The sequence below is a fragment of the Solanum stenotomum genome, chromosome 10 (genome assembly GCF_019186545.1).
Source record: "Solanum stenotomum isolate F172 chromosome 10, ASM1918654v1, whole genome shotgun sequence".
Taxonomy (NCBI): domain Eukaryota; kingdom Viridiplantae; phylum Streptophyta; class Magnoliopsida; order Solanales; family Solanaceae; genus Solanum; species Solanum stenotomum.
Genome location: NC_064291.1, coordinates 52,834,551 through 52,847,216, shown reverse-complemented (window position 1 = coordinate 52,847,216; position 12,666 = coordinate 52,834,551). Strand labels below are relative to the sequence as shown.

Genomic DNA, 12,666 nt, shown 5'->3' with positions numbered 1-12,666 from the left:
TATAGGTTTATTAAATTCATCAAGTACTCTAAAATGAAATAAAATAGAAATAAAATGAACCAAACTAAAAGAAAACAAAAGTGAGTTTGTTTAATAAATTCATCAACAACTCTAAAATAAAAAAGAGGAAAATAAAATAAACTAGAAGAGAAAAAGATAAAATGCACTGGAAGAGAAAAACTAAGATATAGAAGGATAGGAATCATTAAAATAAAATACTAGATAAACTAATCATCTTTTCCATCCTCATTGTCGGCCTCGTCATTCTCATCGGCCTCATAACCATCATCTTCTTCCTTGGTTTCCTCTTCCTTGTTCTCCTTCTCCTCTTCATGTTCAACTTCTTCTTCTTCGTATTCTTCTTCTTCGGTAACTTCATCAATATTATTAGTATGAGAGTAATTAATAGGAAATGCACTGTCATCATTCAAATCATCATCCTTAACATTTTCCTCTGAGCTAGAACTAGACGGCGTATCACCATAGTCTTTTTCTTTTTCATCGGGATCGGAATCATCACCTAAAAAGATATCAGGATCGGAATCATTATCAAAAAAGTCTGACATGATAGTGATGATGATATTAAAAAGATGAATTCTGCTAAGAGTGAATTCTAGTTTTTTTATTTGAAAGATGAATTTTAGAAATAGATAGGATGTCATTTTATAATCAGATTGATAAGAATTAAGGGAGGTAAAATCACAAAAATGGATGAAATTTTTGACATAGATATTATTTTTATTTTTTTGACATGCGTATAGTATGAACATGACTTTGACTAAGAAAATAAGATAGAGACCACAAAATAAAAAAAAATTACATTTGTACTAATTCCATTTAAATAGTCGCTAACCAAATCAATAAGATATTTTTTATTGATTTTCGATTTATCGGTTTTGGTCCTTAATGGTTCGGTTTTCGGTTTAATCAATAAGAAAATACTGATAAAACAAATATATGACTTTTCTAATAAATTTGATGCGAAAACACAATAATGTAATTTTACAAGTGCTCATAAAATAGAAACAATAATAACAAACATAAAAAGAATTATACATGTGTAACACAAAGAGAAAGAAAGAAAAATAAGGTTCTTACTTTAGATTTTAACGTTTTGTATAACGTGAAATTGTGAACTCAAAGTCATTGTGAAGTGTAAATTGAAGGTTAAAGGACAAATATAGTAACTAGTAAGATAATGAAATTAATATATAATATTTATGTAAAAGTAAAAGTAGAAAATTACTAGTTTTAATGGGTTATCGATTTACCCAATAACCCAATATTAAAAATCAATACCAAACAAATAACCCAATAATTTTTTTATAAAATCATTAAAAAATCATTAATCGAATACCCCAATAACAACAAACCAATAACACTTTTATCGGTCGGTTTGATTTTTGCACACCCCAAACTTTAATAGTAAAATTAGTTAGTTACCGGAAAAAATATTAATTAGGTTTTGTCTCAGATCGATTACCAAATCAATTTGAGTATCTCAAATTTCAATAAAGATATATTATAATTGGTTGACTGAATTTAATAGTTACTCGAGAAAAATGAATCCGATTCCTCTCTATTAGAGTATTACTAATGTAGTACCCGAAAAATGTCGGAGAAAATTTTTATTACTATTGGCTTAATCATATGTCATTAAACAAGGAAAGTCTTGAAGTAACGATAAAGTTATTTTCATGCGATTTTAGGTCACAGATTCAAATTGTGAAAACAATCTTTAATGCATGCAATGGTAAAGTATCACATTTGTATCTTGATAATTTTTTCATTGTGAAATATTTTTACGTTTTTCAATTTTAATATTAGCACCCCTAAAACAATATTAATTTTTGAAGAGTTTCTTGAAAAATGTTATCTCCGAGATTCAAATGAGAGCCTTCGTGCTTTAAAAACCAAAAAGTTTGTCTTTCGATCTTAAACTCAATATTATTTCATAATATTTAGTATTACTAGTTTAGCATATGTGTTTTCCATGTGTCAATCAATATAATTATATATAAGAAAAAAAAAATATTAAAAGATAGAAATTGACATTAAAAATAAATGTTATAATTAGACATTGTAATTTATTTTTCGTCATTACAAATCATAAAATATATTATAATTGATGAACTGATTTTCTTCAAAATTACGATCTGAAAATAAGTTTTGCTTTTATATGTAGTTATAAATCTGCCAAGACTTTATAATGAATACTTTATATGATAATATAAAATTAAGCTACCTAACTATTTTTAGTATATAATATTGCAAAAGATATTAGAAAAAAAGTTGGAAATATGAAATTTATAACAATCTTTTACATATATTCTATTTGACACTTATTTAGGTGAATTGGTTCTAACAGAAAATGTGAGTAATATGATCATGTTTTGCTAATCCTTGTTTGACTGAAGTTATGTGTGTAATCACATGGAGGAAAGTGATACATGAGTCACATTATTTGTGTAGGGTACGAGTGTACAAAATCGAATCAAAAATCAAATCAAACCGCGAATCGAGTCAAATCGAAAAAAAAATCCGACAAGTGATTTGTTTTGACTTGGTTTGGTGTTGGAAAAAAAAATCCGACTATATTTGGGTTGGGGTTTCAACTAAAAAAACCCAGCCCGAAACCAACCCGACAATACATATATAATTTAAAAATTTTATTTTATATGTAAAATACTGACTTTGATATAATTTTTCATAATTTTTATCTTTTAATATATTTATTTCATGTTTGGAAGTTAGAATTCTTAATGATCTAATGAATCTTATAGTTCATACATGTTGGTAATTATAATAAAATTTAAATAAAAATCAAATTAATACTAATGCAAAAAGAAAATCAATTCAACACTAAGAATGACAATAATATTGAATAGAACAGTCAATATGGGCTAGCCACCCCATTCGGGCTAACTCATACAAGCTTTGATATTTTACGGGTCAGGCCGGGCTAACCCATTTTTTGTGTGGGCCAGAAAAAAATCGGCCCAACCCACAAGTACATGGGCTACAAACTTGCCGGGCCAGCACACTTTTTAAAAATTATATTTTATAATTTTTAAATTAAATTATAAATTATAGTTGAAAAATATTATCATAAATATCGACAAAAGAATATTACCTGATGTTAATGTTACTACTTGTTAAACAAATCCACAAATAAAATTATCTTTATAATAGTTTATTAAGTATTTTTCAAGTAAAAGTAGAAATATTAACCTAATTATTTTGAGTTTGGACTCTTTTTAATTTTTAATTTTACTATTATATTATATTTTTTAATTAATTTTTATTGGCCCACGGGTCGGGCCTACCGATATTTTTCAAACCCCACAAATTAACAAACTTATTCAAGCAGGGTTAGAAAGCCCTTTTCTTAAATGGGCTCCAAAAATCTTAGCTCACCCATATTAAATCTCGGGTTAGACCAGGTCAGCCCAACGGGCCTAACCCATTGATGGCTCTAATATTGAATATTTGTTTTTTAGTTTTACATAAATTTAGATAATTAAAATACATGATCTAAGTTTACTTTCTTTTAATATTTAGTCATGTAACTAATACTTACTAAACTTATTTTAGCATGATTTAGTACTTTAAATTATGATCAATTTCATTATGACTTATTAATTTGCAATATTTGTTTTACGCGATTTTATTATTATTTTTTTATTGGATATTTTAGTGTCATTAATCATATCATATTTTTTGTTATCTTCTTGAGAAACAACTTAGATAGTTGCATTTTGGTAGGACTAAAAAAATATTTGAAGTACAAGTAAATTATATGTTTGTATGAATACTTTATCGAAAAAAACCGAAGAAACCCGAAAAAATCCGAAGTTGAAAAACCCGAGTTTTATTGATTTGCTGTGGTTTATAAATTCAAAAATCCGACACAAATGGTTTGATTTGATATTTGAAAAACCCGAACCAACTCGGTCATGTACACCCCTAGTGCAGGGATCAAAAAATAAAGTATAAAACGTGTGTAAAAAGACAACAGAACATAATTCCAAGGAAGTAGTAATATATATAGGTATAAAAAGTTAATTTCGTTTATAGCTGAAACTAAATGAAGAGAAACTAAAAAAAAATGTTCACAATAGAATTTGAACCTAAACAAGAGGGTCAACCTATAGGAGTCTACCACTATGCTACAACTTGCTTCATATTCACAAGGAAAGTTCAAAATTAATATATTTACATATATACAGAAAATTTACTTTATATATACAGTGTAATTTTTTATCGAAAGGATTCAGGTGAATCTCTGAACCCACGTGAATCCACCCATGTCCATAACCATTGGTCATTCAAAAATACGATTTTTGAATTGCATTATATTTGCAGCAAAATCTTTAATTTCTTAATCATATTATTAGTACATTATTTATAATGTTATGTTTATTTTTACTTGTTCATTACTTTAAAAATAGATTTTCAACTTTATTTGTTACTTTTAACATATCAAGAAAAGACATATATTATTATTTTTTCATATTTTACCGTAGTATTAATTACTTATTTTTCAAATCATCTACCATGGCCTAATAGTTAAACATCATGTAATAAATGGAAAGTGATCAAAAATATCCTTGTACTATGTGAAAAGATCAAAAAAATGTTTCATTTATACTTTGGTTCGTTTATGCCTTAATGTTAGAGAAATAAGCCCAAAATGCCTTTAATGAAACGAAAGTAACAAAAAATACTTAAACAATTTAATTAGTCTTAATTTTTCTACCCTCTGAACCCAACTCCAAGAAGCAAATACTAAGAAGACCAAATGTTAAACCATTGATCTAAATAGAGGAACAAGTATTCACTTTAAACCATTACACCAAAAAAAAATGCGGATTCACTACACATCAACACCAAAAACTATCAAACACTAATAAGTTCTATTGTTAACTGTCAACAAGACAAGTTACACCATCCAACCAAATTCACATCCACATTTTAGTGGTCAACTATCACCAAGACAAATATGAATTTGAAAAAGAACCCACCAAAACATATTTTATGGTAATGTTCTCAGTGCATTCAAGCAAAACACTAAGTATCATTCCTAGTCTTTAAAAGTTAATGTTGGTGTAATATACCATAAATATAATAAATTACAGTTGAAATAAAATGAACAAAAATGTATAAACAAATCTTTAGGCTGAGACACAGATATCTTGCTCTCTTTAAGGAGATTCACACCCATTGCGGCATAATCTACACCGATCCAGCAGTAATACTCTTGACTTGTCCCCTCCAGGAAACAACAGCTCAACAACTTCGTATAACTCAAACAACTCCGGATTAGTGGAAGAGTTCAAAGCTCCACAAAAAGAACACCTTCCTTCAACATATAATTACTCTCTCGTATATAGTGAATATAGTTGAAGACTTAGAATATTTTTCTATGTCTCAACTCCCTCTTTCACTACTACACATTACAATATTATTTCACACTTCTCAACTTTTTGAGATACTTCACAAAGGAAGAAACACCATTATTTATAGGCGAAGAAGTCTTCTATATGACCAATAGGTAGAATGAGGGGTAGTAATATGGGTGGATAAATGTGATAGATGTTACATGAGTTACAAAAACTAATGGTCATATAGGTTACAAGAAACTAATGACCATGAGAGTTACAAGAACTAATGGTCATATGAGTTACAAGACACTAATGAACATGAGAGTTACAAGAACTAATGGTCATATAAGTTACACCAGCCAATAGTTATCTTCTACCACAATTTATACCCACTAACATATGCAATTAATATTTTATTTTAATAATAAAATGCATATACACCAACAACTAACATCATTATTGGGAATTCTGTGTTCCTTTCCAGCCATCATCTTCAATCTCTTCTTTTTTCCTTCATTTTGTAGCAAATGAAGTGCAGTTGCTACCTTACCTTTTCAAATAGTTTTAGTTGGTGAATAAGGCAAATTTTTTGGTATTAACACTAAACTTCTTAGGGGTCGTTTGGTACAAAGATTAATAATACAGGAATTAGTAATGCAGAGATTAATAGTGTAGGGATTATATGCAGAAATTATTTTTACCAAGTGTTTGGTTCATTGTTTCCCACCTCATCTTGTGTTTGGATTAAAACTTTATAAAAAACTTCTTTCCAATTATACCCTTGAATTATTATGCAATTGGGTTAAGATAAATAATTGTTGGACAATATTATTTTTTTATGGCCTTCTACTAGCTATAAAAAGAACAATTTTGTTGTCATGTTTGCCTTTTTTTTTTACTTAAATTATTTGAGGATAAATAATTGTCATCTTAGTAAATTGATCACTTATAAATATCAATTTTCAATTTTAAAAAAGATAAACTATCAGCTTTTAAAATTGAAAAGACAGTAAACAATAGTAAAATTAAATAAACCATCTACATTTACGTATAAAATTGCAAGTTGTAATTTTAATATGTATTCAATTTTATAAATTGTTGAAAATACAAATAAATAGAATACCGCACAAACATATATATATATATATATATATATATATATATATAGTAACAAACATCTCTCTCTAAATAATTTGTAAGCTAATTTATTTAAATAAATTTACTAGCACAACCATGAAACATAGAATCAAGAAAATAAACAAAATAATTAAAATGTTTTGAGGGATATTTTTGTCTTTAGTAGACTTATCCCATGGTATTATATCCCATGTATTACTAATACCTCCAAATGGAAGGTATTAATAATACATCATATAATACCATGTAGGAAGTATAACTAATCCATGGATTAGTTATACATAGACCCAATTTCCTACCAAACATAGTACTAAATAATATCATCCATAATACATGGATTATTTGTTTTAATGCGGCCTACCAAACGATCCCTTACTGATTAAGTACCGCAAAGTTACGCGCCCAATTAAGTATATTTGAGAAATATAGAAGAGGGAGCTAGGATTTTGAAAGAGGAAGAAATAAATCTTGTGAGAAAATGGAGTTGAGTTCAAATAAAGAGAATAGGGTAGAAAAATTAAGGCTAATTAAATTGTTTAAGAATCTTCCGTTACTTCTGATTCAATAAGGGGATTTTTGGCTCATTTCTCTAACATTAAGGGCATGAATCAAAATATAAACTCACGACATTTTTTATCTTTCACATAGTAAAAGAAATTTTTTACACCTTTTCCTTTAATTAATGTAGTGTGATAAAATAATCATTATTTTTTTTTTAGAAGCGTGTCAAATCCAAATCTATATATCTATATTATGGTGAATATAAGATTGTTGATGTGACACCTCTCAAAAGATAGAATTATTATATATCTTTTTCTTTTTTTTAAAAAAAAAAAGAGCTTTTTCTTAGTTTTAATTTGTGTAATATGTTCGAAAAAACAAATGTCATCTCATCTATCTATTAATAAATAAAAGATGAAACGATCATTTTTCACTATTCTTTTGTTTCATTTCGCTACTAATAAATGAATTTAAAAGATTCATAAATAAAATACAAATAAACATAGCAATACGACACCATCATTAATTCCATCTTAAATGACTATTGTAACAGATTTGATATGTATTTAAAACTCAGAATTTGAAGCAAAATTAGAATCTTGCCAGGCAAATTGGCCATCTGTTGCAATTCCCCAATATTTATAAATAAAAATTGATCCTTCTTCCCAAGTACAACATCATCAAACTCAAATCATGTTTGCTTTGTGCTATCTTTTTTTTTAATCATAATTGTTTTCTGATTATATGCAGTTACATATCATTATCGGCAGCTAAATATCATCACCGAAAATGTCATTTTTTTTGCAGAAAGATCTCGGATAAAATTATTAGGATCTCAGGCATTCGTTTAAGTGGAGCAAGTGAGCGCTACAAGTATATTATCTTTTCAAATATTTCTATAATTTTCATAAGTTATTCTATTTTACATGTTTGTTTTATTTGTAGAGTTTAAAGAACATTTCTATCAATAGAGTGTATTGAAGCAAAAGGGAAATAGAAAACAATTGGTGAAGAACAAAGGAACAATCAAAGGTGAAAATCTATTTGGTTTGTATTTTTTTCTCCAATGCCAGATGGTTAACAAAAAAAAAGAAAAAACGAGCACGTCAGTACTTTTTGTTTTAATTATACTATAACTATATCATCTGAGAAAGAATAATAACGAACTTGAAAAGTGCACTATTAAAAATTTAAAACAGTTTAACATATGAGTTCTTGCTTAATAAAGCATTATCACTCACAAGTATTTGATATCTTTGACTCATCTATTTACCTATAGTTTTTTTCTTTCTTCTATCAAATAGAATGTTACCCACACTTTATATGAAAGCTAACATGTTAAAAATTTATAAAGTGTGTGTATATATATACACACGCAAATATAGGAGATGAATGAATATTAAAACAATTCTTTATGGTTTATAACATTTAAAGAGTTTTCAAAACAATTAGCATTAATAGTTCATAAACTATAGTAGTAAATCAATTTTTAAGACTAGCATTCCTGAGATAGATGTTCATAAACTTGCATTTACAAAACAATGAAACATGTACAGACATTATCACATATTCAACATAATAATTTTTTTTAGTACCATATAATATAAGGCACATGCCTAGCATTAGAACAAAAGCTGATGAGGCAAATTTTTACATTAGCTAGTTAGTGTATACATAGTTGTTGAGCCAGAAAGTTGTGCTTTCTGGTGATACTATTTCACCACCTTTTTTGACTTAACAGTGTTGTATAGAGGTTAGGCATATGCATTTTCCTACAGATACACTGAGCTCTACTGCTGTAAATACAATAGAAAGTGGCCGAATAGACCATGACAATCCTCGAGGCAACATCATTCTAACGAGATCAAGTTGAAGGCGGCCTTGTAGAGATTGAATTATATATCTGTATCTCCTCATCAGATTTCCCCTTGATTGTCATTATTACTACCTTTTAGTTCTTTTATCTATGGTAAATAGGACATCTTTTCTCTTAACTTTGTTTGGAGACAGATATTTAAATGTGAGAAAATACCTCTCTCATAGGCCACTCAAGCGTTTTCAATGATGACTTTGTCTCTACTGTAGTAGTAGTACCTGTAGAAACAACAAATAGTAAGTACACCGTGAGGGAGGGAAGGATGAAGGGTGATTGATGTTCATCGGGAGGATCAAAAATAGAATATGAAACAATAAACTGTCAAATAGTTGAGTTTTCCCAATAGCTAAAAAGTAATCAAATTCATTTTTCTCTACCAAGAATCAATCAATCCTCCTCCAATCTTGTAATTGTTTGCTATTGTTATCAGTGGACATAATTCAAATACTTATAATCTAATTTCAATTAAAAAAAAAATAAAAAATTGCTATGTACATACTTAATATACTTTAGATATACAACAAAATAAAATAGTAACATAATTTTTGAACAATTAATTTGATCGTACCAGGAAATTTTGACGTTGTCCATATGTCTCTTCTTTCCATCAAAAATTGACTTGACTTCTCCTGTAGGTTTCCAAATCCCTGGGGCTGCTTTACTAGCAAAAAAATTGGCCTTTTTTCAAAATCTGAAAAGCGATCAAATAGCATGTGTTCTTCACGCCGATTCAAAAATTTCAGATGGATTAGCATTTTGATTCTATCATAATAATCGACTTCCATAACGTTACTAGGAAAGGCTTTCCTATTACGTACCTCACCAAATACTTCATCATCTCCTTGTCGGTTGGGTTCAAACAGCCACAATTACCCTTTTTTAAGGAAACTGAATCCAAAAGTTGACAAAGATATCAATGAAGTCATGAGTCCATTCAGAGTCACCTACCCAGGAAGTGATTGAACCTGCCCCACGGATCCCCTTTGTTCAATGGGTGAGGGGTCATGCCTTTGTGTTTTCAACCTCAAATCGTGATTTGAAGTTGATATTATGGATTAGGAACACATCCAAGTAGCACAAAGTATTCAGGTGGTTGCAGCTCATCAGTCATTTCATTAATCGAGGCATTGTCTAAATCAGCAGACTTCTGAAATGCACTTGAAAACTGATCTGACATAGGAATCACATATGTAATAGACTTCTGGTGCAATAATTTTTTAGGGCTAATCCATCGGTGGCCCCCTAAACTTGGCAAGAAGTTTCACTTAGGCACGTCAAGTGGGCGATGTTCATTTTAGACATCTCATGTAGGGTCTCGCTATGTCATTTTGACACTTTTTGCTGACTAAGCACAGTACGTGTGCTACACAAATTTTGAGCGCGTCAGAGACTTTTTTTGTAAATATTCTGAATTTTTTTGTAAATATTTTCTTCTCCTTCTTCTTCCTTGCTTTCTCCCTTCCATCTTCCCCACCTTCTACCATCCTCCATCACCACACAACTTTTTTTAAAAATTCTACAATATTTTATTAGGTTACACGCTTTGATTCTTCCATCTTCTTTGAAAATCGAATTTGCATCTTGATTCATATTCAAAAACAAAATCGATTTCAAGGGAACAAAAAAAGAAACCAACTTCTTTCAAATGGAAAAACTGATTTACATTCTTATCTTCTCCATTGAAAATTAAATTGATTTCAAGGAATAAAAATGAAATAAAGAACAACCTCCAATGAAAAAAATAGAAATTTATTTTACATATCCTTCATTGTAAATCCCAATCGTAGTAGCACAAGAAATCATCTTCTTTTAAATGTCATATAAAAACTTTTCAATTTGGTATGATTTCCCTTATTCTCCAAAACGTATTTTACTTTGTAAACTAACCTATGTTCTTGCCTTTTTGATGGAGAAGAACAGATGAAGGGGAAGGAGGCGCAAGAAGAAGAAGAAAAGAGGTGGGGGCATGGGGTTTGGGTTCTGGAAGAAAGAAAAAAAGAAGGTAAACTTGAGATTTTTAAAAATAAAATAAAATTTCCACGTGTCACATACCAATTCGTTTATTTTTTCACATAAGAGGCGTTTGGATGTATGCACTTAAAATGCGGTTTTGAAAATATAAAAAGTGTCAAAATGACACAATGAGGTTTGACATGAGGTGCTTAAAATGAACAAAGCCTAGTTAAAGTGTCCAAGTGAAAGTTGGTGCCAAGTTTAGGGTGCCACTGATGGGTTAGGCCAATTTTTTTCACAGTGAAGTAGTCTGAATATCTACACAAGCCAAGTTTTCTGACACCGAAATGGCATCAGAAGAATCATTTTGACTTGCAACGCCATTCAAAATATTGAAGTCCTCAGCAACCTGCAAAATAAAACTGTTTCTAATTGAGATGCAGAAGCTCATTGATCATATTTCGGTAAGCATTTGCATCTCGAATTCTACAGGGAAAACATAATCAAGTATGGAATTGCTTCAACAAAATCTCTCCACCACCTAGGGGAGAGAGATAAAGTTTACACAAATCACAGCAAGTTTCAACTATTTACCTTGATTATCACGCCTCTTCATGCAAAAGGCTAGTGAAATACTCTTCCAATACACTCTCAAGCAGAGGTTGCATACAATCATTAGCCTCAGGGTCCATTGTATGACTGGATCTAGACAACACCTTTTTCATCATTAAAAGATGATGAAACTGAAGGCAAATCCACTGTCATATTCATCACAGCCAAAAGATTCTTGCTCCACTTGCAACTGCAAAGTCATCAGTCAGTTTGTAAGGCAACTCACACTGACTGTAAAATGACAGGAAAAACAACAGCATAAGAAAACTTACAACTTCAGTAGAGCACTCGGGGGTGCAATCTTTTGACGACAAAACTGAAGGCAACTCTACTGTTTGGCTGCTCTCTGCTGCCTCAGCTTCCCATGGAGGTGGTGGAAAAGAACTACTTTGACCACCTAATCAGAAATTAGACAAGCACTATATGAGTAATAATTCCGAAACTCAATGAACAAGAGGTCGTAAAATTCAGGCAATACATAAGACATGTACAGAAATTGGGTTTTACACATGAGGCATACCAACTTCAAACACATGCTATACTTCAGCATATACCTGTTTAACTCTTCACTAACATATCTAATGGTTGCGCGGTCTTTTGGGGTAATAGAGAATAATAATGAGGACAAATTCGACCTATAGCGAACAGAGTACACAATTCTATAGAACTTTAAAGTAAAGCAGAATGCATGCAGATTTTTTGTTGTTGTTGATATAAAACAGAATGCATAATTTTTAAGAATTTCTTTTTAAAAAAATTACCACCCCACCCCCATACCAGCCCCTCCCCCCACAACCTCCTACCCCCTCCCCCCACACACCCACCTCATCCCAAAAAAAAAATAAACAAAATTTTGAATTTGTTCCATTAATCATCCTATCAATGAAGTATTGTCATCAACAATATTGCATTATCGAGAAAGTCATCATCATTGTAGCATCATATCAATTCATCATCTATTACGTCAAAATCGACAGAGGCTGACGTCAAAATATTCACAAAACAGAACAAGTGCCGAACACGGTAAAACATGTCACTTCTTAAATTACAGTTTCTACTAACAAGTTTATTTCAGTCTTTATCGAGAGCATCTATCAGGATGAATTATCAAATCAAACCATAGGTGCGGGCGACATAAAAAAGGATGCAGCACAACGTGGAACTTTTTCTTAGCAGCGAACTGAGACATAATCCAAAGAGGAG

General features: G+C 30.1%; 1 protein-coding gene across 1 annotated transcript; it reads right to left on the bottom strand.

The window, feature by feature from the left end:
• Positions 1 to 227: 227 nt before the first annotated feature.
• LOC125843165 (uncharacterized) lies at positions 228 to 566 on the bottom strand. The gene has a single exon (XM_049522385.1). The coding sequence runs from the start codon at positions 564 to 566 to the stop codon at positions 228 to 230; it is 339 nt and encodes a 112-aa protein (XP_049378342.1).
• Between the last annotated feature and the right edge of the window lie 12,100 nt (positions 567 to 12,666).

Bases quoted from the DNA above. Each gene is read 5' to 3' on its own strand.
- LOC125843165 (XM_049522385.1), bottom strand. From the start codon at position 566: ATGTCAGACTTTTTTGATAATGATTCCGATCCTGATATCTTTTTAGGT.